Source organism: Coffea arabica, chromosome 4c (genome assembly GCF_036785885.1).
Source record: "Coffea arabica cultivar ET-39 chromosome 4c, Coffea Arabica ET-39 HiFi, whole genome shotgun sequence".
Lineage (NCBI taxonomy): Eukaryota > Viridiplantae > Streptophyta > Magnoliopsida > Gentianales > Rubiaceae > Coffea > Coffea arabica.
The window spans coordinates 346,969-373,006 of record NC_092316.1 but is presented as its reverse complement, the minus strand read 5'-3'; the positions used below and the strand labels follow the sequence as shown (position 1 = coordinate 373,006).

Sequence of the window (26,038 nt, the reverse complement as noted above, 5' to 3'; positions counted from 1 at the left end):
ATGATTAGTTCTGTGTTATACGTAATGAACTGAAGGTTGCGCACTCGACATTGCTTGCAACCTGGATGCCTTAGGATCGACATTTGTTGATATCAGAAGTAGGATTTAGTGTTCCCGTGTTGGATTCATTTTCTTTATTCAAGGTGTAACCCTTTTAATAGTGATCTTCCTTTGCATTTAGAAATGACAGCAGCTGATGCAAAAGATTTTCATCTAAACTACAATACCCACGCTTATGAAAATCATTTTTTTGTAGTTTCACGTTCATGCGTCCAAACCCAGACAGAACATGAGGAAAGTAAGCCGCAAAAATGCATGCTGCCAAGTCTACAAGCCTGAAATGCATGAAAACATCCATCAGACAAAGAGACACCCGAAACTAATTCCCTCGTCCGAAAAACATAACCAGAGCCAATAAAGAAAAGGCCAGATCATTGGGCGGCTTTGCCGATTCTTATCTCTGTTCTTCATGCATCATGGATGAAGGTAAGCACTGCAACCTGCAATAGAACCACCCAAGTACAAGAATACTTCTTGTTAAACCAAGCCTCCTATGCTGACACATAACCAAGACACTTACAAACATGAGATAAGCCGACACAAATTCAAGAAACTATGAAGTAGAAAATTCCACGAATCGAGTACATCATTTCCTGGCAAATGAGGAGAGAGAATCACAAGGGAGATGAGCAATGTAACTTCAGGTTCAGAAGCTCTCTATGCCTCCTATGACATGGGAAGGCAGAGAATTGAAAAGTGAAGTCAAATTACAGATGAATCTGATTAAACAAAGCTGGCAAACAAATGGATCAGCTATGTACTTTAAGAATACAGGAGTAAGTGAGTACTATAGGCTAATGGACAAGAACAGGACCTCACACCAAGTATCTAAACGATGAAGTGAACACGGAAGACAAACGGAAAGGACAATCTTTGCAGAAGTTGTATTCAACAGATAACAGTACGTACACAAAAGAGATCGGCTTTCTTCTTAACCTGAGACTCAAAACATCACGAACAGAAGATGGAACTAGAAATGGAAAGTTTGAACCTGAAGAGGTGTGGCAGCAATCAGCGAACCAATCACAGGGCCACCGAAAACCCCACCATCTGGATCACGAAAGGTCAATTTCAAACTGTCCGACAGCTGCACCTGGCCGTTGTTAGAAACGAAGAAGAAGCCTGAGAGACGAACTATCTCATATAGTCCCTGCACATGTGAGCTTCTGAATGAATCTTCACCACTTGTATGCTTGCATATAGATATGTATATGGACTGAAAGAAATATCAAGCAGTCGAGCAACAGCAATAACCAAAGGTCAGAACTACTCCAACAATTATACCAAGCTGAGGTGCATTTAGAGATAGCAGTGTCTAAGATATCAACCTGAGGTCCTAAAATCATGAATGCGTCCATTTTTCAACCCCAATACAATCAGGCGAAATTTCAAAACGAATGCCGATTTTTCCCACTTTCCAGATCAAAAGATCAGGCTTCTTCTACAAACTGAAGGGTTCCAACTAAATATGAAATTACATGTAAAGAGGGTCCTTCACTACAATTTTTTCCCCAAATTTTCAGCCTGAACAACATTATCCTTCTGACAGAGAGGCCGAAGTTTTCCAACACTTAACAAGCAAATTTATCAGGTCTTTCCAATCCACATTTCCGGGGATGGTTGAAAAAACTGGCTCCTGTATCAGCGTAGCATCTATTCAATAAAGTTCTTTAATCACAATATCCTTTGCCAATATGTGAAAATAAAATGTGCAAATTCCTTCCTTTTAGAAGAAATTTTGCAAAAGCTATTACTCTAGGTTACCGAATATCATGTCATCTCCTGATGTCCTGTTATAGCGATTCTGTATCGCTATGCTTCGTCTACATATGAACAACTGGATGTTGAACACTATTAAGATCCAACTGGCCTGCTGATGCAAATGTTTCATTCACCACTAGAAACCTAGAACATGGAAATAGGAAAGCAATCTCCATCTGAGGAGAAAGACAAGGAAATTCATGAACAGTGGAGATAGAACGGTCAATAAGAAAGGAAAGAGATGCAGGTTTAAGATCTCTTCCTAGTAATGAATAGGAGCATCATCTCCTACTTTAAAGCAAAAAAAAAAGCATTCAGCAGGGTAAAATACATGTGAAATGAATTTCTAATACACAAAGGGGCAACACCCTGCAAACTCAACTCAAGCTTCCTTCAGTAATATTTTACACATACACACTTCCGGGATCCTGCAGGTAAGGTGAACTTTGAACTACATGATGTTCCAATGTAGTACTGTGAAGAGGACTTCGAATGCAAGCAATTAAAGTTGGCGATGGCTTGTTTGGCAACCGAGACAGATCCAATACCTGATATCGAACATATCATGCACAATTTGATGACTATCATCAGTGGTTGAGTGTAGTCCCATTACTTTTTTTAAATCAATAATTGAATAAGGGGAATTTTGAATAATATTTGCAATATCATTTCCACTGTAAATTTTTTTTTCTACAATTGTATTTATATTGTATAGTAACAAAACTCCAAAGACGTTATGAGAGGTCAAAATTCTTGGCCAGCTTCTAATGAATGCCATTAAAGAAAATGAAGGGAACCAATGTTCAATCTGTAGTTGACACAACTTGATTTGTTGCAAGTTCTAAGTAATTTGAGCAAGTCAATAGCTTACAGATACAATTTTAAAAGCTCTAAGTTCACTGAAATTTTGCAGCATGATCAACGCTGTGAGCATTAACAAAGGACACAGCCACCTGGACTCATAGTTATAGAACAGAGGAACAAAAAATCATCATCAATTTTTCTTTGCTGATGTTAGCCTCGCCAAGTTCTGATGCACTTTTATTTATATCTTCAGATTGTTCAAACCTGTATCAAGGCGAATACACACCTTTGATAAAGAAAGTTGGTTCTCGGAACAACAGATGATTGCAAAACATCAATGAAAGTAACAAATTAAGAATTCATAGATATAAAAGCTTTGTTTAATGTATACAAACCTGGCATTGCAACTGCCGGGACACTATTGCCAAGAATAACAGGTGGATTGACAAGAATAACTGAGTCATTCCTGGTTGACAAAGCAATTCCTAAGAAAAAGTTAGATGAGTTGGATGAAAACTATGATGTGGTTAGATGAACTCAGATTGATCATTAGATGAAATTGTCGTCGAACACCAAAATTAGTTAATGGTTATAAATTTTGAGTCCAATCCATTTATTTTTTTTCTCAATTTGCTTAATAGTAGCTGTCACATGTAAATGCTTTTTGTTTTTCCTTAGTTTGGTAATTTAAAATTTTAATAAACCAATAAAAAAATGATGAAACATCAATTGTTTATATCTTCTGTATTGTCTATATCAATTGCGAGGTATAATTTTATTTTTTTTTTGGAACTTTGTGGGTTGGAAATTTGCTGAATACGAAGATCTCTTGACAGAATTCTACACTCAAAACGCCCCTTGGCATAAATTTTTTAAAATTCGTTATCATTTTGGAAATTTCTCTTCTAAGATGAGTTTAATTGTTATTTTTTATGTAATTGGATTATTCACGAGAACCACCCAGACAAATCTTTGGTCTACTATCTTTTCTGAGAGCAAATAGAGGCCACATTTTTCTTGGATGAAAAGGAGTGCTCTTTGGTGATGTGGTAGATTAAATGGTGAAAGAATTAGTATTGAGGAGAGCTAAATAGTTATTGTAGCCGGAAGGTCCCCTAAGTCAAGCATACCATCTTTTTGCGTTGAAGAATTAATCTTCTCATGTAGCTTATTTCTAACGGTAGTTATCAAATTTGCAAATCATTTTATACTTTAAATTATTATAGTCGCTAATATAATGTATGTGTTTGCATACTCTATTTTTCACTTTCAATAATTAAGTTAATTAAACTTATAATTCGACTTTCTTTTACATTCAATTGGGCATGCTAAGCACTATTGCTATCGCGCATCATGCGGTTTATGCCTCCTAGTTATCAACATAATAACTAATCTTCTACATACTCAACATAACATACAACGTGCCAAAGGATTTCGTCGTCATGTGCTGCTCGCGTGAGTTTTGTAAGTTCGCGCTTCTCCGGATACTCTGTTGGAATGGTTGGGGTAATTGGGTGGCCCATGGGTTTTCTGCTTTTCTGCTTTCGAATTAATGCCCGAACCACTTCCTTACCTTTCCATCTCTCATACCTTTCAGAGTTGGCAGCAAAGCTCTGTCAAGATTGGTAATGGGTTTCCTACTTTTCTGCTTTCGAATTAATGGCCGTACCACTTCCTTTCCTTTCCAGGCTCTCATAGCTACATTGTTTGGAGCTGGCAGCAAACCTTTGTCAAGAATGGTAATTGGCATGATTCATTAGGCCTGCGACTTTCGATTTCCTCCGAATCCCGACACGGGTTGACTGTGCCCCTTTTCCCTACGATTTTCTCATTTGCTTCTTTCCTTTCCGCTTTCTGAAGTTTTTTGTTCCCTTGAACCCGTCCTCCTTTTTTGATCTCCTTCCTCTCATCGGATTCCCTGCCCAGCTTTATTGCGAGCACAGTTGCGTCTTCTTCGTTGCATTTTAAGCTCGGTCTCCTCGGCCTTCTTTTGCTGGTGCGTTTTGCTTTTTCTTTCCCCTTATTTTACGCTGCAATTTATTGTTGGCCATGTTGTTTACTTTGATGCTTTTACAATGCTGTGTCTCGCTCTTAATTCTCTTGAATTGGTCAGTGTTCTTTGCTGCCGTTAATTATTTCCTTTTTATTATTATGCTGTGAGGGAGTAATGCTGCCATTAATTATTGGGATCTGCACTGCGTTGTAGTTCTGTTCTTTTCCCCTGTTGATTTTATTTTTTTTTCCCTTTGGGCCTTTGTTTCGCTTTTCCAATAGCCTTTGCTTCCTGTACGTTCCTTTCCCGTGGCATGCAAGAAATTCCATCTTCTACCCTAAAACCTCAACGCTTCTTATTGTGATATCATTGTGTGATGATATTATCATTTGATTTTGGGGGATTTTTTTGTTCATGCGTGATTTTTGGGGGGTTTTTTTTCGTTTCCAATTCTTTTGGTTTTGGGTGTTTGTATCTTTTTATTTCTTTTATTTTTCATGTATCTACTTTTCCACTCTTAGTAGGTCTCCCTGTATTTGGATTTGGCCATTGCTCTATCTACATGAAACTTAGACATATGGAATTATTATGTGATTTTTAGGGGTTGTTTCTTGTTTTTCTGTTTCCTTTTCTTTTTCTTCTGGATGTTTATTTGTATCTTTTTATTTCCTTTCTTTCTGATCTGACCAATGCTTTGTCTTTTCTTTATTTTGTCCTGGTTACTATCAGTTTGCTTCAAGTAGAACGGGTTCTCAAAGCTGCACCGCCTCCGCAGCTGACCACACACAAGGTAACTTACGACTCTGCCTTCCTTACTTTCCTTTTTTTTGGTTTATTTTTGAGTGATCCGAACTATTTGTTTTTTTTTTTTTTTTGCTTAGAGATTACATAAAAAACAAATATTACATCAATGGCTGGCCATACCCAACAACATATTTTGCCATTGGTTATTCCACGACCTTACCCCTCCTTCCTTCACTTTTCTATTGTTAGTGGTCTCTCGATGCTCTGTGGTTTGTTTTTTCCCTTTATACCCAAACGACATATTTTGATTTCTCCTGGCTACTAGGGACTCTAGATAAACAAAGCTAATGATTAGGTGTTTTCCATTTCATTATAGGAGAAATAATTGCAAGAGCAAAACAACTTCTTGCATTGGATAGACTTACCTTTCTGCATCTTTTGATAAATTTTTCCCGTTATTTTTACTGTTCCAACTCTCATCCTAAGTGCAAAGAAAGCAATCATTTGTTCATTATTCGCACCTTCAATTTGAGTTAAAGGAAAATGAGAACATAGTCATGGTATGTTGCTCATCTGCAATCAGAGTTGCTGCCTGAATTGGTGCCCTTTTCTTTCTTAAAATTAGGTACTGTCTCTGTAAATCTTTTGCCACTATTCTGTGTAAATAGACACATGTCGATCCCAGTAATTCTCATGCAACTTTTGAATAGACGTTCAAGCTAGCCAGAGCTCTTTTTCTGCCAGTTTTGCCATGGAGTGGGGAGGATTTGCCAGTTTTGCCCACGATGGCGTTTGTTTATGCATTGCCTTTTTTACTCCCTCGGTTTCTTGCACATCTATCTGTTCTTCTTACATTTCTATTAGCCTTGATGATTACAAACGGTTTTCCTTGGCTAATGTTTTGTCCCTGGTTTTTCCCGTGTTCTCTAAGAAATGGCTACTGGGCCTGTGCACATATCGCGAGTTGATAAGTCTTCAATTGATTGGACTGTGCTGGTTCAAGTTATAGAAGCTGATCGTGTAAAGATTGCTCGAGATGGGGATTTGTTGAGGTCCTTTTGTCGGTTTCAATTTGGTGACTTTCAGGTTTGGGCCATCCAGATTGATGCTGCCTCCCCACCTTCTATTGCGTTGATTGTGTTTTTGTTTTTGTTGCTAACTGAATCTCCTGAGGTGTTTCCCCCCCTTGTGGATAGGGTATCAAGGTCTCTGCGGTTGTATTTGACGGTGCTGTTGCTATTGTTGACGGGCTTCTTTTGCCGTTTAGAAAGTATTACATATCGAATGCAGAGGTGCATTGTAACATCCCGAATATTAGGAGGTTGTTTGTGAAGAAAATATTAAAGTGTATTTCTTTGGGATTTGATTCAAAACCTTATTTTGTTTTAAAAGACTAGAAACCCTAATTTTTTTTTTTAGTCAAAAACCCTAGTTTACTTGTGGCTAACCGGTTTTCCTAAATCTCTCCTATTTTAATTGAAACCCTAAATTTAATTACTGGAATTGGAAAAATTCCTCACGTTTTCTTAAAAAATTTCCTTTTAGTTGAAAATTATCATTTATTAAAGCCCTACTATCCAATTATTCCATAATAAGTGCAAATGAATCTAGAAAGTAGGGTTTTATTCTTCGGTTTCAAGTTTGGAGCAAAATTAGGGTTTTCGCGATTTTCCGCCGGATGAATTTTCGGTACGGAGCAAGGACCAAATTAGGTGATTAAAAGTGACTTTTCAGTGAGAAATAATATGTGAGTAGTAGCAATGATATAAGGTTAGTGAATGGGAAGTAAAAACCCTAGTACGTGAGTTTTAAGAAAAACGGCGCGAACCGGCGGGTCCCGCGCATTACCGATTGAACGCACCGCTTGACCACCATTTTTCTTACCCAACAAGTTTGTTGACTTTTGTACATAATATCTTCTTATATTGTATCAGCCTTGACCAAAATTAGTGGCCAAGAAAGGCAAGAAAGAAAGAGAAAAAGAAAGGGTGGTGGTGGTGACACTTGTCACCACCTCATGGCTTCTTACCCAAGACTAACCCCAACCATTTAAATCCAACACTTAGCATTTTTCTTCTTCATTTTGGGTGCTGCTGGCCGAGAACATCAAGGAGAGAAACTCCAAGGGAAAATCTTTCATTTCATCTCCAAATCCAACAAATAAGTGAGGAATCGAGCGAAGTAAACCGATTAAACTTGTTTTCTAGTGACTAGCTAGTGAGTTGTGGTGTGATTCTTGAGGGGGAGAGCTTGTGCTACTCTTGGTGACTTTTATTCAAGGTAAGAGAGTTTATCTCTCCAAGTTTTGCTTTCAAATTTGTTGAATTAAGCTTAGTAGTTTGATATTGTGGTGGAATCATGAATGATGAGTATGTTTTAGTAGTTTTCCCCAATTTATTTGATGAACTAGGGCTTGTGGAAATTCTGCCCAAATGATTGAATGATGTTTATATGTTGCAATTGAGGTGTTATATGGTGTTTTGGTAGTGATTGGATCAAGAAATTAAGGAAAGATTCACTAGAAACTCAAAATTTCCAAAATCTGGAAAATGGTCCCAACATTCTGTCCGAATTTTTATCTATATGTTAGAGGCTGTTTTGGCCTTAGGTCAAAGAATAAAAGTTGTAGAGAATGGCATTTTATAGGTACCTACAAAATTTCATCTCAATCGGAGCAACGTAGGACGTGAAAAGTCCAAAATACCCCTACTGTTCTAAGTATTTCCCAGCAGTCCGTTTCTTCAGTTCAGTCCAGTTTATCACGATTTTTGACCAGGATCCATTCTGATTTAGCTCTGGGCCAAAACATGAAAGTTGTAGTGTTCTGAAGTAGCTTTAAAATGCCTCAAAGAAAACCTGATTCGGACTTGTGTACACTGAGTTATGTCCATTACAGTGTTCTGCTGTTAAACAGCCGGTGAATTGGTTTCTGGTTTAGTAATCTGAGATTTTGACTAAGTTGCATTAGGAAATGGACTAAGTGACCTTCATGAACATTGTAGCTCTGTGTCTTAGCTTCGAAACGGCATAGGTTACGCCTCAATCCAATAAGCATAGCCTCAGATATGTTATTTCCGCATTTGTACGTCAAATCTGTCTTGTGCTAAGTTGAAATCCTGCACTTGTGATTGTTGTGAATCTTATTTTTATGATATTGTGAGCCTATGGAACGGCTCTTGGCTTGAATTGTTTTTATGTGTGATGTTGGGTCGTTGTTGAAGAAAAATAATGAAGCCTAAATGGCTGGAAAATTAGGTAAACACAAAGGGCATGCTGCCCAAATTTACGCTCGAAGACTAGAAAACTACTTGCAACTTGAGTAAGGGTTAAGAGTGATTACTGCTTGAACCATCTAGGGTACTTGAGTCTTCTTGTTCCGAGGTATATAAGTAAGGATTTGGCCGAACTTGTACCCTTGAGAAATGCAATCATGATTGTTCGAAATATGTTTTCCTTGTATTTTCCACTCGCATGACGATTTCAAGTATAAAAGTTATAAAGTTTTACCGTTTAAAAAGTGAGCAAGTGTTTCACGACTACCATCCAAGTGAATTCCAATTTCTTGAATTTTATTGAACGAAACGTTTAAGTTTCGAATCTAAGTCATGTTTCAAAGTTCTCAAACTGAGTTTTATCGCAGATTTGGACTCCGAACCCGGAGTATAACCTGAAAGTGACCAGTAAAGGCACTATATCTTTTGGTGAGTGCTTTCAAATACCGAATTGAACTTGATACTTGAACTTGATACATGACCAATCTGATTACATGTTATATACGTGAATTGTAAGGGCAAGAGTGTACCTTATCGCACTTGCCCTTACGTGATATACTTGTTTATTGTTGCAATTGACTTGATATACTTGTTTATGATGCGCGCACTTCCTGGAATTCCAGAAACCCTATGGCAAGTTACTCTAGTCGAGCCGGCAAGGGTTTGGTCGATTGGATAACGAACCCTGGGTCTCTTGTATTGTCAAGTGGAGTGATATCTTCTCGACTAATCGGTATACTCGAGTATTACCACCCGTGTTTATTGAGGATTTTGGGCCCAGTTGGGGGTTTGAACGGTGGACGGAGAGTCGTGTAAGTGGTGTTCTACTGGATTGGTTACTTACTTGAAAGTTGACGGAGTGTCAACTACTACGGGATCAAGCTTCTGGTAATGCCATGGGAATTTGGCTCCTGAGAGTCATCCGTATCCTTATACTTTGGAGTGATTATTGTTTATTGGATTATTGTTTTTTTTGAAAAATTTCTACATTCGCTCATTTTAAGATTGCTACTTGACGTGTTACTGTTCATATTTATGAACTCTTTATGCTCGTTACTTTGCTATATCGAAAACTCGTACTTATAAATAATGGTCAATTTGCTATTTGGAACCTCACTGGGCTTTTAGCTCATTCCACTCCATTTGTTTTCCTTTCAGGGGTACGAGCGAGGTGTGAGATATGTAAAGTCTAGCATAGACTAGTTGTTTGATTTTTGACTTGTACTCGCGCTATTTCTCGGATGGAACATGTTGTACTTAGATTGTATACGTTTTGAACTAGTTTGGTGTATTGAGACTTTGTACCTCGATTTCTATCAATGTAAATTATAAGCTTGAATTGGGAATGTTATTTATGGTTCATGGATGTGTGTACATGACTCGATTGAGATAGTGAGTGAGTCCTGGCGAGAACTGGGCAGGCGGTCCGCCGAACCCTTTGGTACGCCTTAGGGGGAGGTGGGGTCGTCACATGCATGAGATTCCTGAACTTGTTGGAACGGGCCTGTATTCATTTTATTGGGTTATTAATGAGGGAACTATTATTCAAGAGTCTGCTGCCTCAGAGGAATTGGTTCTTCCTTTCTATTTTGAATTGCGCTCTTTTCAGTACTTCCACTTTATGGCTGACACAGATACTTTTATAAGTTAGTCCCTTTGTTTACATGTTTAGCGCTTTCTTTCCTCCCTTGCCATTTGATTGTTCCTGACTGTGTTCATTTATGGTTTTAACGTAGATGTCATGGGAGTTGTTATCCATGCATTGCCTCCACGAGATGTGAATTTTGGAGGAAGCAAACGGTATGGCAGAGATTATATTATAGTAGACCAAAGGTTAGTTTTTCCCTCTCAAGCACGATCCCTTTTAATTATTTAGCGATTGTTTCCCTCCCAAACAAGAGCTTCCCATGTGATAACTCTTTGCTGCATACTTAAAATTTGTTCTGCTTCTGTATTTTATGCATGCAGTGAGCGCCCAGTGGTACTGACTTTGTGGGATGATTACGAGGCTATTGAGGATCGTGCTATTGATGAATTAATGGTGTCCATGCGGATTATTATTGCTGTGAGAGTCAGGGTTACCACGCAAAATTGTACGATTTCCTGTCCGCTGTGCTTTTTCCTCCCCTGTGTGGTTTCTTTCCTTAGCTGTGCTTTTTTGTTCTACTTTTTCAGACCTGTCTCTCTCAACTCAGCCATCCTCTGTTATCATTGTTGCTCCTGCTGTTCTTGACGCAAAAAAACTGGATGATTGGCAGCCATTGTCTATTTATTTATTCTGCTTCTCTATCTTTTTATGGACTTATTCGTATGCACAAAGCTACTTTGTTAGTGTAGGTCTAATGCTAATATAGCAGAGCTGGTTCATATGGTTTTTGATGATAAGGCCTATCGTGATCCGTGCATTCTGTTGCCCCCTATTCGTGACGCGACGCTAACAATGATCTCTAATCTTGTATCCGAGTCCAGATCTGTTACTGTCAGGGTATTGCGATTTTTTACTCCTTTTATCATGCTTATTTTGTTTGTGCCTCTGTTTACGTTCTTTTTTGGCCCCTACTCAGCTACGTTTTTGTTGTTTCTAGGACCAGGGGACTTTTTGGATTAAGGGGCATGTTGAAATTGCATTGTCTTCGGCTCGATTTTGGCATATGGCCTGTCCCCACAGTTATGAACTGTATGAATTTTCGTCCACTTTGGGGATCATATGCCTGAATTTTGGTTAGGGAATGCATGAGTTCCCTAGGTGATTTCTTAGTCTATTGCCTCTGTGTATGTTTCTGTGTTATTACTATGCGGTTCCTTGTACTCATGTTATAACTTTGTTACATATCATGTTTTGTCTGATAGGGCATGGGTTCGTCTTACGGTGTTTGATAGTACTGGTTACGTTAATGTTATTGCCTTGGGCCCAGAAGCTGAGAAACTTATCGGCCTAAGTGCTGCTGATATGTATCGCGTTTCTGAGCATGAGGTGATCTTCGTTTAGGTTTATTGGTGTTATTCTTCTATTTTTAAGCGTTCATGGCTTTGCTTTTACTGTCCGTTTTATTTATTCGCTCAACTTTACAACATATTGATTTTTATATAGACTTTTGAAATTTCGAAACGTGTGTCTCGTCGTCTTGACGGAAAGGAACTGCTGTGTTACCTTAAACATTTGTCCAGGATGATCAGAACAGAAACACTTACTCGCTACACAATTGTTGCTTGTTACCCTGTTTCCGAAAGTGCCTCTTCTTAGCACATACCTTTTGGAGACAATGTTTAGCTTACTATCTTAATTGACAGCCTTGTAGCCTGTTGCGTTGCTTCATCTTATGTGTGTATCTCATGGTTGGGTTTTTCTATTTTTAGTTGTTGGATTTACAGCTTGTGGCCGTGTAATGGGACTAGCCGTCTTGCTGGGTATTTCTTGTCTGTTAAACCTTGTGCTTTGTAATGAATGGATTTTATTTTAATGGATGTTTATGGTGGTTTTATCGTGGCTTTGTTTAATTATGTTTCCTGATGTTGTTATGTGCATATTGAGCTGCTCTGGCTCTTCCATGGAATCCAATAGATTCCATTAATTTTATGATTTGAAATGTCTTTTTGTACAATAGGCGTATGCATATGTTTGGCCATTAAACAGGTTCGACCAAATGTTAGCTTGTGTATTCACAGACTTATGTGTGTGCCTGCAATTCATTTTTTGTACTTTTCCCTTCCAGCCCTTGCTCTTGCCAACACAGCTGACGTATTTTCCCTTGAACCCCCTCGAATGCGTTCCGTGCCTTGCGTTTTCTCCATATTTCTTACTATTTCTTATACCTGTTGATTACTTTTCCCAAGTGGTTAGCCAATTTACCTGTTGACCTGTGCTCCATTTTCCTGCCACCCCGCCTCCCTTTCAGATTTGAATAACACTTTTGTCCTTGCTAACCCATTAGTGTGGATTCGTTTTCATGCTCCTGCGCACGTAATCAATTGACTTGTGAGACGTGGGAAGACCTTATGCACCCTTGGTGCTGTATGACTAGACCTTATGCACCCTTAGTGCCGTGAATTCACAATTTGTGTTACGTTACTAAGGTCCGGCTTATTGATACATTTTTCCTTAACCGCTATAATGTACCACCGTCTGGTTTTCATACTTCTACATTATTTCGCTTGGTTTGCCTTTCTATTGACCCTTCCTTTTTTTCCTTCCTTGTTCATTCTACCCGTGATAATTATGCAGACCTCGAAGCAAAAAAAATCGCCCGTATAGGAACCTCTAAAATGTTTATTTCTATCCCGTTATAGGCTTGAATGCAGTGCGTTCTTATTGATACCTCTATATTCAATGGACCTTCTTACACTTTTTCCCCCGTCGTTGTTTGGCTCCTTATTAACTTATATCAACCGGTATCCTATATATACTTTACCTGTAACGTTTTACCGCCTATAGAATTTTTTATACTGTCTGCCTTGCAATTTTTGCCTAATCATTGTTTCATCTGGGATAACTTTTTATCCGAACAAACAAATTTTCTACTCTTTTCTATCGTGGGTATAATTTCTCATACATGTTTGTAATTTTGTCGAAAAAATACACATATACATTTTTCGTCACCATCCTTGTTTGATATCTGAACTTTATACCAATCTAATTACCTTTCATTACTACTTTTTTTCCCCATATTTTTTGGTGGTAGTTATAGAAGTGTCTTTTTTTAAGTTTACTTAGTATTGCTCCTTATGTCTAACCTTTGCTAGACAACTAAATTTTTTTACTCTTTCTTAGAATGCAATATCGTTTATTTTGCTCTATACTAAATCTTTTTCTGTCCATTGAATTTATTACTTCTAATAAGAATAACAATCACTTTTTCGCTTGCACATTTTTGTTTTCTGCTGGTATTATTGTCAGCTCTTTTTACATTTCGCCTATTCCTTGTCAATAGTTTTCCTCTTGCGGATGCGTCTGGTTTCACTTTAGTTAAGACTACTGTGAATCTTTCCCTTGTCAGAACCTTTTAAATGTATATGTTGCTGGTTGTCTCTATCTCGATTTTTGTGCTATCTCAGTATCCGTGTGATCAACAAAACCCAGTCGCTTACAATCTTATAGACTATGGAACAGATGCGTTCTTCCTCGGTTATCTTTTCAAAATTACCACTCCCTTCTCCAATGCTGCAGCATTGTCCATTTACATCGTCTTCTTTTCTTGGTCGATGTGTTTCTGCTCCTTCAACTTTTTTTCTCATCTTACGTTTTCTTTTGTTTATCGTGTCTTTTTTCTTGGCTGTCCTCTTCCATTGTATTCTCACACCTGGTGTCTTGCTTGGAACATCTGTCTTCTGTGTATTTTTTTGAGTTCACCTCTTACTATTTGTTCTTTATCTGTATGTACTGCACCAGCATTTTTGCATAGCCAAGCTCGTGTTATCTTGCACGCCATGTGTTTGTTAGCTACATGTAATGCGTAAGGTTGACTGGTGTAGCATTTTTTTTTGGCATGCACGTTACCATTGTAACAAAGAACATATGTTTTCTGTCTTTAAGTTACCTTGCTCTTTTTTCCCGCCGGCTTTCCCTTTAACTGCCCTTGCTTTCAACCTTCATTGACTACTTTGCTCTCAGATAAACTTATCCATTCGTAATCCATTGGCTTTTTTCCGCAACATTGTCTATTCTGTTTTTATTTTTAGTCTTTCTCGAAGCGTTCCAGTTTTGACTAAACTATGTTTGCTCTCCTTTCAAGTTATCTTGTTCTTTTTGGCAGGAATTTCTCCTTCGATTGTACTTTCCTTGAACCTGCATTCGGCCCATTGTTTTCAGGTAACTTTCTACATTTACAAAGCATTTTTTACCTGTTGTTGCTCTTTTGATCTTTGCATCTTGACGGTTGTATTTTTCGCAATTTTTATTATTATTCATAGCCACCATTTTGTTATTTTTTCTTTTCGAGCCATTGGTTTCTTCTTTGTTTTTCCTGTTCTTCTCAACCTTTTTCTTTTAACATGCTTACCGTCTATTGCGAATTTTTGGACCATGTTATGGCATTGTTTGAGTTTTTTTGTGCGATTAAGTATTGATCTCAATGACTTTTATGTTCATCGTCATATAGCATTTGTTTTGGCTTGAATGGATTATAACTTAAAACGGCGTATGCGATATGCTGCTATGGATCAAGAAAAGAAGGATGCATTAAATCGCCATAGGAAAGCTTCATATGCTGCGAAAAGACAGAGTAGTCCTGTTGCTCCCACCCTTGCTGTGCGACAGTTAGACAAGCAAAATTCTACGCCTGGCTATTGTTCAGATAGCTCAGGCAGAAATAGGTCTATACCTGATACGGATGCTCAGAATATAATCGATAGTGATGCATTAGCTGACGCATTTGATGGTATTTCTGAGCAACTGGCTTTTGATATGAGAAGCCAAAACTTACCTCCTCAAAGCTCGATACCTGTCAGTTCTTCTACCGTGCCTTCGCCGCTTGGAGGTATATATTTCTGAGATTAGATTCGTGAGCTATAGAGTCACTTTCCTTTTCTTATTATCCATTGCTGGTACTGTTACATATTTATTTATCCCTCCAGCCAAATTCTGATTGGGGCCGCTCTTATGCATCACTTCTTTCCAATCCTTTACATAGATTTCTCTGTTCTTACCTCTTCACTAATTTGTAACTCACTCTCTCGTGCACTACTATTTTTCTTCGTTGTCTCTTACACCAAAATTCCCCATAGTTGCTCCCAAATCGTCACTTCTTTTGTTTATTTCTGCTATGGTTTGTTTAGCTAAGGTTGGTGTCTTATTTTTTTTTTTAGTTCCTGCCATGGTGCCTGTTGAAGAGGGTACCTATGTGCTTGAATTTGATAACTCTAGATTTTCTGAATCTTTAAACAATCCACAGATTGTTGTTAATACACGAGTTGATGGTGAAGGTTAGTGATGGATGATCTAACTTCTTTATATATGTCTGAGCGTAGGCTTTTGCTGTATTTTCTCTCGGCCGGATAGGGTGATGTATTTTTTGTATTGTCTTAGGAAAAGGAAAAGGCCTACAATCACAAATTCTTCCCGCTTGAACAAAGTACCAACAAAGCCTCTTGTCCTACCCAATGTTCCTGACTGTGAGCATTGTGGAGCAAAGAGGTTTACCTTGGAACCCCTTAAATTTTGTTGTCGTGGCGGGGAGATTTCTGTTGTTTGTCCGACGATGCCTTACGAGCTCTTTCGTCTTTACTCTGGTACTGACGAGGACTGTGTTGAGTTTCGAAAATGGGTCCGAACCTAGAACAATAATCTGGCCTTCACATCGTTTGGCGCCAAGTATGATCGTGCCTTAACAAAAAATATTAAGGGTGTTTATACTTTTCGGGTGCAAGGCCAGGTGTACCACTTATTGAACAGTTTGGTCTCTCCTAATGATCAAGCTACTGGTGTCCAGCTATATTTCTACGATCAGGAAGAGGAGTTATCAAAAAGAGTGGCTGGTTCACCTAGGCTACGTGAAAGCACCCTCAAATTATTGATGCGTATTCTAGAGGCTAATCCATACACTAAATTTTTCAAAGGTCTTTGAGATGTTCCTGATCTAGACAATCATAGGATTGTTCTCAACTCTGATCCTCAGCTGGATCAACGTGTATATAATTTGCCTACTTCATCCCAAGTTGCTGCCATTTGGACAGAAAATGAGGATGAAGCGCTTGAAAAGGTGCTCATATTCAAGTTTATACACACTCAAATGTGCCTCATAGGATACCGCATTAGTTTGCGTGTTACGATCCATTACAGTACCCTCTCTTATTTCCTCGGGGCGAACTTGGTTAGCATTATGGCATCCAAAAAAGTACCGACCCCAATGAAGGAAATAAAGAGGCTGACAATGATAATGATGTCGTGCCTAATTTTTTCTTAATTGGGAGTGCATCAGGCTTGATTCAACAGGAACACAAAGGCAAGTCTTCTTAGTTTGTTCCTAAAATTTTTCCCCCTTGTCACCCCCGTGTTATATAGCGTCTTAGATAACTCTATTATCCTACTTTTCCCTTGTTCGTGCTTGCTATGTAGCTGCTAAAGGTGGGAAAAAACAGCGTGATACTATTTCTGCAAGAGAGTACTACTATTACTTACTTTAGATGAGAGAAAATGATAGATCAATGTTGTTGCACACAAGGAGGCTGCTACAGCAATTTGCTGTTGATATTTACGTAAAGATAGAAATGTCTAGGCTTGACTTCCATAGAAAGAACCAAACCGATATTAGGACTGAGATTTTACAAGGTGTAATGGATAGTCTATCTGCTGGCCAGACTGAAGGAAAAAGTGTTAGTCGTCGAGTTTATCTCCTGGCTTCTTTCATTGGTGGTCCAAGGGACATGTGCCGCAGATATGTTGATGCGATGGCATTAGTCCAGAAATTTAGTAGGTCGGATCTTTTTATTACCATGACATGTAATGCGCAGTGGAGAGAAATCCAAGAAAACCTGAAATATGGAGAGGATGCATAGGATAGGCCTGATTTAGTGTCAAGAGTCTTTAGAGCAAAGTTTGAGCTACTCAAGACTAAAATAGTGAAGAAAAAGATTTTTGGGGAGGTTGCTGCCTGTGTTCATGTGATTGAGTTCCAAAAAAGGGGTCTCCCTCATGCTTACCTCTTGATCATCCTTAAGCCTGAATTTAAGCCACTGAACTCTGATGCTTATGATCGTATTGTGTCTGCCGAGATTCCAGATCCGCAAAATCAAAGCTATTTGTATAATCTTGTGCTCAAACATAGGATGCATGGACGATGTGAACTTTTGAATAAGGAAAATGTTTGCATGAAAGATGGCTTTTGCAAAAATCATTATCCAAAGAATTTTTGTGATTTCACAGTCCATACTGAGGATAGCTACCCACACTATAGAAGGCAAAATAATGGTCGATTTGTAAGGGTGCGCAATAACACCCTTGGCAATCGATGGGTTGTGCCATATAACCCATACCTTCTTGCTCTCTTTGACTGCCACATGAACGTCGAAATCTATTCGATGGTTAAACTGGTCAAGTATTTGTATAAATATGTCTATAAGGGTCACGATCGTGTTAACTTCCATATTTATTCAGAAGATAACCCTGACGACATAGATGAAATAAAGAATTTTCAGGTTGGGCGGTGGGTAGTGGCTGCTGAAGCTTTTTGGTGCATTTATAGATTTAATATAAATGAGATGACTCCTGCTGTGTATACTCTTCAGTTGCATCTTCCAGGTCAGCAAATGATCTCTTTTCATAAAAATACGAATCTTGTTGACCTCTTAAATCGAGCCGATTTTTTCGAGACAATGCTGACAGAATTTTTTCGCATGAATAAAACCAACAACAGAGCTCAAAGTCTTAAATGCCTATACTGTGAATTCCCAGAGTTTTTTGTTTAGAAGCCTACTAGGAAACGGTGGACTGAACGGAAAAGAAAAAAAGTCATTGGTTGTGTTGTGACTGTTGCTCCAAATGAGGGAGAACGCTACTACTTACATCTTCTCTTATCTCACGTTCGTGCTCCCACGTGTTTTGAAGATTTCTTGACTGTTAATGGAAAGCTTATGCTCTCCTATAGAGACGCTACCTTCCAAATGGGACTGCTTCAATCTAACACACATCTGGAAGACACACTTAATGAAGCAACAGCCTTTCAGATGTTTTCTTCGTTAAGAACTCTCTTTGCAATCTTGTTAGCCTATTGCTCGTCGAGCAATCCTAAGGTCCTCTGGGAAAGATATGAAGCTGAAATGTCCAGGGATTTTGAAAGAGATAAGAGTTTTTCTACTCAGAATGTTGAACAAATAAGAAGATGTGTTTTGCTGGATATAAATAAATCCTTGGAACAGATAGGAAAAAATATCAATGACTACCATTTGGTGCTTGATAGTTTCGTTCTCAGTCATGATGAGCGGCTCACAAGAGAAATTCAGAGTGAGTTAAGCATACAGTTTACAGAGCAAGACTTTTTATTGCCTTCAAAGCTAAATATAGGCCAGAGATTTGCCTATGACAATATTCTGAAAGAAGTTTTCTCTTCTGGAAATAACTATTTTTTTTTTGTTGATGGACCTGGTGGGATTGGTAAGACTTTTCTTTATCGCTCTATTCTGGCAACGCTTAGGTCCCAAGGGTTCATAGCAATAGCTGTTGCATCATTTGGAGTAGCTGCATCTATTCTTCCAGGAGGGAGGACTGCACACTCTAGGTTTAAAATCCCGTTGGACATTTCTGCAAGTAAAGTCTGCCATATCAGTAAACAGAGCTCTGTTGCTAAGCTTATTATGATGGCTAAATTAATTCTATGGGATGAGGCTTCTATGGCCAAGAGGGACACTATCGAAGTTTTTGACAAGTTGCTCAAAGATGTAATGGATTCTGATCTGTCTTTTGGTGGCAAAGTAGTAGTATTTTGGGAAGACTTTCGGCAAACTTTACCTATTATTCAGAATGCAACAAAGGATCAGCAAATAGAGGCCAGCTTTGTCAACTCCCCTTTATGGAGTTCTCTTCGAAAGTTAATCTTGACCGAAAACATGAGAGCTATCTCTGATAGCCATTTCTCCGATTTTCTGCTTAGGATAGGTGAAGGTTGCGAACTAGAGGATGCTGATGGAAAAATAACTTTATCAAAGGATATATCAATCCCGTTTGATAACAAAGAAGATTCACTTAACAGGTGAAAAATACGTTTTCCTTTCAAACTCCGTGCTTCTTTTAGTATTGGCCATCAACTTGATTAAATGGTCTTATGTTAACTAAAATATTTGTTAACCAGGTTTGTGAATTTTGTATTTTCGGATTTGAGCGTGTATTCATCTGATCCATACCAGATCACTAACAGATGTATTCTTACTCCAAAGAATACATGTGTCGATGATATAAATGAGATGATGATCGATCGCTTTCCTGGACGACCTTTTGTGTACATGAGCAATGATCGAACTATTAATGAGAGGGACCAATCTGACTACGAAAACTTTTTAAACTCTTTGAATCCCAAGGGTCTGCCCCCTCATAAACTGGTTCTAAAAGAAGGTTGCCCTATTATTCTCCTTAGAAATTTAAATCCTATGGAAGGCTTATGCAATGGAACATGGCTTATATGTAGAGAGCTAAAGTAGCATGCCATTTGTGCAGAGATTGCAGCTGGTTAACATCGAGGAAAAAATTTGTGCAAAGCAGTTAGTGAAAGTGTTTTCAATTAGGAGAAGTTTTGCTCTTCTTTTATCAGTTGTGGGAAAATTTGTTTCAAATCATTAAAACATTTTAAACATGATAATCTTGGCCACCATATCTTAGCATATGTCCTTATATTTCCTGAAACTATATTCTTTGTTATGTACATAATAAGGTTTATGTGGGTCTAATATCTAAGAGTTTGAGAATACTCAAATTCTACATAGATATATATGCCTAATATCATTGTAGCAAGACTGAGTAGCCTGTTGGTCCATCACATTAATGACATTTACACTGATCTTGTTGAAGGTGAATGTTGGCTTCTGAGTGGAGTATTGAATTGTTGATGCTAAGTTGTGATCTAATAAAGCCACTTAGGACTCAGATTTCTGAAGTAAAATCTTCATTAAAAGAAATTACAGTAACATAAAGGCGGTGCTTTTTTGTTTTCAGTGATCACTGCATGGCTATGACACGGTTTCAGCAAATATAGCTCCTGGTTCTATTTGTTAGATAAAGGATTACTAGATGGAGGAGATGGGCGGAACATCCTATGTGGTTATAATATGGGTCTCGAGTTGTACACTAGTAATCGTTTAGAGCACTGTTTATTATATTTTGACTTGCATCTGATTTGTGTAGTAACAGAAAGTTTGATATCACTTGTAAAGTAGGTGACTTTAATGTTCGATATGGATAACTTACACATGTTTCTTTCCAAAATTTCCAGATAGCCGTTTGGAATTATCTATACCTAATTGAATATGGTAGGCATGGACATAACACTTTAACTTTATTTTATTATGTGTGGTGAAGATGTGACTTATTTGTAGTATGTGCATGTGTATTGGTTTCCCAGGAACATCTGGGCTGCTGCGTTCTTAACTGCCCCTGCCCCGGGTGTTTTGTCATATAAAAGAAGACTAGGCAAGGTTTTCAAACTCTCAAGAAATAAACTTGTTTGGGTACTTGAAATATTAAGTTTTGAACTGACACAAAAATGTTCTTGTTAACTTTATGCATGTATGTTTCTTTGCATATCTTATTTTGTATACAAACTATCTAGGGATGTCTTCATTGATATCTATAATCTAAGTATATTATGTTCATTCAAAGTGGACGTGATGGGAAGAAAAAAGGGGGGAGAGGTGAGTTGATTACATAATTTGGAAACTTCAAGCCTAATGCTGCAAAGGAATCGGTAAGAGTAGGTCCAATAATTTGCTTTTGTATCTATACCATCAGATTACAAGCCAGTCTGAATGGATACCAAGGATCTATATGATAACTATACAGGTTTAAGGCAGGGGATTCCTCTCTTCCCTTTTTATCCATTTTATTGATGGAAGTATCATGCAACATAGTGCAAAAGTTGAGTAACTGGGAAGGATTGAGGGCTTCATGGTGGCAAAGAGTATGGAAGGGTGATGTTATGCATCATTGCAATCCCTTTCTCTTCTTTATAAGTGTGTTCAGGTTCATAATGCACTATGATAATGGTTACATTTAGTGAAGATGATACATCTAATGTCTTAGTTGATAATTGGGTTCTTAAGTTGGTAAACTAGCTATATGTCTAGTGTCACAATTTGATGTCTCTAGCTTTACCCCCAGTGGCTATCCCACTGAAGAAGTCATTGCTAATGAACTCAATGTTCTTAGTGTTTCCTTTTTTCTTTTTCCATCCACTTTTTGTACTTGCCTTTTTATTTTCTAAATGATATCTACAAGTGTTGATGTAAATGAGATTTTCAGCTGACAGTTTATTTGTAGAATACAAATACTAAAGGATGGCGCTCTTGAATCTTTAACTTTCCACTTAATTTTACTGTTACCAAGACAGGATATGATGTTCAATTTAAGAAACTGTTTGCTTTTAGATTCTTGTTTAAGAACACTTTCTTGTGTTTATCATAAAAATATTTTGAATTTCATTTGAGCACTCTTTTTCGCAGTCTGTACCGTGCGCTGGAGATACAGTTCTTGGGATTGTGGTAGATTCTAGATCAGATGTAAGCACTCCATATTGCTTTTGTTTGGCTTTCATTAAACATGCATTTATCTTGTCAGTGAAATTTACTCTTTCCTCTCTTCCCTAAACTTGTTGTAGAAGTTTTGTTTTATGAGAAAATAAGCTAATGAGCCAAAACACATCCAGTTTTAGGTTCATAATCATCAGGCAATTCTATTTATTTCCTCTTTCCTGAAAGATTCTTCTCCTGATTTCCTGCCACATATTATTATGATCACAATCAGAAAAATTTTGCTTCTACAAACATCTAGAGAAACAATCTGATAAATAAGAAGGTGCCGTGTCCATATCATTTCTTGAGACCATAACTAGTGACGCTTGTATATCTATAACAAGGTATGATTCCACAACTTGTATCTACTAAAACGCAATCATATAGGTATACAAACTTTAGATGCATGTATACATTTGATGGCCTCACTGTTACTTGTCCACTTTAAGCACTTAGTTTTTTACCATAACTGTCATGGCAGAACTTTCTTGTGGACATTAAAGGACCAACCTTGGCATTTTTGCCTGTACTTGCATTTGAAGGTGGAACAAGGAGGAACATACTACAATTTGAGGTATGATTTTTATTTTATTATTTTTTTGGAGTTAAGTATTGCATTACATATTGAGTTTTGAATTTTCATTTCCTAGTAATGAAATATCAACTAAGAAGAATAACACTATATTTTTATACATATACGTGTCTTCGAACTGAATAAATTTAAATGCCATAATTAAGTTAAAAATAGCTTTTAGTTTTGTCAACATTGGAGGCTGTTTTTCAGACTATTTAGTGTGTTGTGAAAAAAAATCAAAACTCAGACAATTATTTTTGGAATACATTATCTCTCCTAAGTTGTATGATTGAAATTGGAAAGATGTAAGTGTATTTTATATTCTTTCTGCAGAGGAAATTCATAATGTTACCCTGGTGTAAATAATGTTTAATTAATATTTATCCAGCAAAGATGTATTATAATATTTTGGAATTCTTAACCTTTCTTCTTTCTGAAGAAGTTCATTTTGAACATTTTGTAACTTTATGTAAACCTCTTGTACGTTTGTAACAACATAAGTGTGATAATACACTTCTGTGAAGAAACCTCAGGGGATAGGATATTGAAATTATCCCTTATGTTTTTTTCATGTCATTTATTTTGGTGCAATTTGAAATGGAACGTCGGGGAACCAAGAAGATGAATGTTACAAAAGATAAAGGCAAGCAGGTTGAGGAACTTCATGACAAGAATCCAGTAAAGCCGATGAGGCCACCAACTGATTTCATTGCATACAGGTATATATGACTTTATACAAGCATTATTGTGTACATTTGGGGCTTTGAATTAGTTAAAAAACTCATGATAAAATGAAAAGTCTATGTATAGGATCTAATCATATTAAATGTTGGTAGGATTGACTTCGCACGCAAGCAAAAAGCGAAGGGAAAGGCATTAACAATTCAGGAGCTAAACATAGCCTCTAGAAATGCATGGAACAAATTGCCTGATGAGGAGAAGCTTGTATGGAAGAATGAAAAAGATATGAAGAAATATAAGGAACTGATGAAAAGCTACAAGGAGTCTATAGCTGACAGGGGAGAAAGCATAAAGAGTGATGTACCGAAACAAGTAAGGAAATGATTTAGAAGTTTCAAAGCGCAAGTGCAAGTATTGGAGTGTTATTTGGTAAATTTTATCAACATTGTTATTTTATTTTTATAGGCACTAGCTAAATTTTTAAGGTTTGTGGGGCGTATTGATGGGGAGAAAATAGCTGCAATCCAAGAAATAGGTTTTGGTGGATTGCTGGAGATCCAATGCCATAACCTTCCAAGTATGATATGCATGTGGTTGGTGAATAATTTCAATCCAACTCACTCATACATACAACTTGAAGGTGGATGTACAGCCTGTAACGTCAGAATATATAGCAAAGGCTCTTGGAATTCCAGGTGAGGGACCGGTGTCGGTTGAAGATACTGGAAATGATGGAATTGATAGCGAACCCCATTATCCTAGGAAAAAGAAGTATAATTGGCATGCTATAAAAGATGAGCTAATATCCATAGAGGTCGGGGATGAATTCAAGAGATTAATTATTATTTTTGCATGTGGGTGCTTGCTTTCTCCAACAACACGAGCTGAAATTAAAGCCAATTTATGGGAGAGTTTACAATCAGCTTCAGAAATAGCAAAATTCAATTGGGCTGAGTTCGTCAGAGCTGATTTATGCAAAAAATTGTCGAATATGCAAAGCAATACCTACAAAAATGTTGGAGGTTGCATCCTATTTTTGCTGGTAAGTTAAGAAATCTTAACTAGTGGATGATCTTAACTTATATTTGTTCATTGTATCTAACAAGGATAAGTTGTTATTATTTTGCAGCTACATTATTATGATCGAGTAAGTATACTCAATCATTGTGTTCGTAGGACCTGCCCTACAGCAAAAGCATAGACTGATGCCAATATAATGGAAAGAGAAACACTAGAATTGGGTAGTCTTGGAAAATTTGGCAAAGGAAAGCTAGTAAGTATTACTGAAACAATGATATTTTTGGAATTTGAGTTAGCAAGACATTATATTATACGGCTAACTGCTTTACGAAACTTACAACATACTTTTTTGTCCACAAAGATAGGGTCAAACAAAACGAACAGAGAAGAAAATGAGGAAGAGGAACCTACTGAGCTTCCACCGGATGTGATTAGCCAGATGGTGAATAATGGACATGGAGAAATTGCTGTAAGATAACAAATTAAATCTAATACGAATGCAAATATGGCCGAAGTTGTACGAATATGAGGATTAATTGCATTTATTTTTTTATATTCAGGTTTATCTAGCCACTCTATATACAAAAGCGGCAATTGCTGAGCGGAGAGCAATCGAGTGCCAACAAAGTGTAATGAATATATCCAGTATCCTTTGCTCGCACCGTAGTGCCATGCCATCATGTTCCCAGGCAGCCGTTAGATCCACAAGAAAATGGGCAAAAAAACGAATGATCGATGATGAGAAGGCAAAGGTTGTTATAGATTCTGATACAGACAAATTTGAATATGAAAACAACCAAGACGAGACATGTGTTGGGGATAGGAATGAGGATTTTGGTGAAAATGAGGCAAGTGAACCCGAAGATAGAGAAGGAAAAGATGATGCTAAGACAATTGCAGAAGTTCATTGCTTGGATGCAGGTCTAACTTCCCCATCAGGAGTTACAGTAGAGCAGCATTCACTATGTGCTGCAACACAATGGAAGGGTCGGTCTAGATATAAAAAAAGAGAGTGCAAAGGCAAGTTATATATGTTGTAGCTAAAATTCTGCTTTCATTTCTTATTGCACTTTGTAAATGATATAAAAATTGATCATTACAAAAACATTTGCTATTCTTGACTTAATATAGATGCGGAAGATGGCCAAATGCACAAGACATTGCGGACGACAAGGCACAACACCCTCATCAGATCTGCTGATTATCAGCTCCAAATCTAGGTTACTTTGACACAATGTAGCCGAAAGATTGCGAATTTCACATGACAAGACGCGGGAGATGAGAGGTAAAATCTTTTTTTATGCGATAATATTAGGAGTAATATGTTATTTTTATTCATATTCATTTATAATTGAACTTAACATTGTTGACTCAATGTTCAATGTAGTGAGATATTAGTGTCTATGTTCGAATTTAGCCTTAATCGAAGAGATATGCAATCCTTGCGGGAGAAGCATTGGGTATCAGATAGGGTAAGCCACAAGAAAAGAAAAATTATTTTATTTGACTAAGTTAACTGCTGTAGTTGTGGAGATAGTCTCACCTTTTGGAATACTAAAATATTTTATTGTTATACTCACCCCTCTGTTAGGTCGTTGATATGTATGCAAGGTTATTGAATAATGATGCGGGTAAAAGACTGATGAAGGTTAAGCGGTACATTGTCGAGCCATGTGTTGTTGTAAGTATAATAACCAATTTTTTTTCCACCAACTAATACCATGCATATACAGTTTCACTAATTGTTAGTTTATTAGAAAATTTGATTCCAATGTTTATTAAATAATATGAATTGCTCGTGCAATTTCTAACTATCGTATGACTTTCGATCCAATTTCATTGATCTATTGGGCAGGCTGCCATTCAAGGTATAGACCGATTTGAAAAAAAGTCTGATGATGTCCTATATTCGAAACTGAACAA

General features: G+C 37.5%; 2 protein-coding genes and 1 long non-coding RNA gene across 3 annotated transcripts; 2 read left to right on the top strand and 1 right to left on the bottom strand.

Annotated features, from left to right (window-relative positions):
• Positions 1 to 257: 257 nt before the first annotated feature.
• On the bottom strand, positions 258 to 3,170 carry LOC140004869 (AT-hook motif nuclear-localized protein 10-like). The gene is made up of 3 exons (XM_072045023.1): positions 3,021 to 3,170; positions 1,052 to 1,210; positions 258 to 500 (listed from the first exon to the last, which is right to left on the bottom strand). Exons 1-3 carry the CDS (start codon positions 3,087 to 3,089, stop codon positions 468 to 470), a joined length of 261 nt encoding a protein of 86 aa, XP_071901124.1. The 5' UTR covers positions 3,090 to 3,170; the 3' UTR covers positions 258 to 467.
• A 922-nt stretch (positions 3,171 to 4,092) lies between these two features.
• On the top strand, positions 4,093 to 6,689 carry LOC140004868 (uncharacterized). The gene is made up of 3 exons (XR_011812698.1): positions 4,093 to 4,621; positions 5,348 to 5,408; positions 6,294 to 6,689. It is a non-coding gene; the product is annotated as an uncharacterized lncRNA (long non-coding RNA).
• An 8,081-nt stretch (positions 6,690 to 14,770) lies between these two features.
• On the top strand, positions 14,771 to 19,758 carry LOC113740044 (uncharacterized). Its single transcript, XM_027267533.1, has 7 exons — positions 14,771 to 15,107; positions 15,436 to 15,552; positions 16,210 to 16,328; positions 16,753 to 17,019; positions 17,125 to 17,866; positions 18,173 to 19,313; positions 19,413 to 19,758. Exons 1-7 carry the CDS (start codon positions 14,771 to 14,773, stop codon positions 19,756 to 19,758), a joined length of 3,069 nt encoding a protein of 1,022 aa, XP_027123334.1.
• Positions 19,759 to 26,038: the final 6,280 nt, after the last annotated feature.

Coding starts and splice junctions, on each gene's coding strand:
- LOC140004869 (XM_072045023.1), bottom strand. CDS start 3,089: ATGACTCAGTTATTCTTGTCAATCCACCTGTTATTCTTGGCAATAGTG. Junction 1,211..3,020: donor CCCGGCAGTTGCAATGCCAG/GTTTGTATACAT, acceptor TCACATGTGCAG/GGACTATATGAGATAGTTCG. Junction 501..1,051: donor TTGCTGCCACACCTCTTCAG/GTTCAAACTTTC, acceptor GTTCTATTGCAG/GTTGCAGTGCTTACCTTCAT.
- LOC113740044 (XM_027267533.1), top strand. CDS start 14,771: ATGCGATATGCTGCTATGGATCAAGAAAAGAAGGATGCATTAAATCGC. Junction 15,108..15,435: donor CGTGCCTTCGCCGCTTGGAG/GTATATATTTCT, acceptor TTTTTTTTTTAG/TTCCTGCCATGGTGCCTGTT. Junction 17,867..18,172: donor TCTTCAGTTGCATCTTCCAG/GTCAGCAAATGA, acceptor CGTGTTTTGAAG/ATTTCTTGACTGTTAATGGA.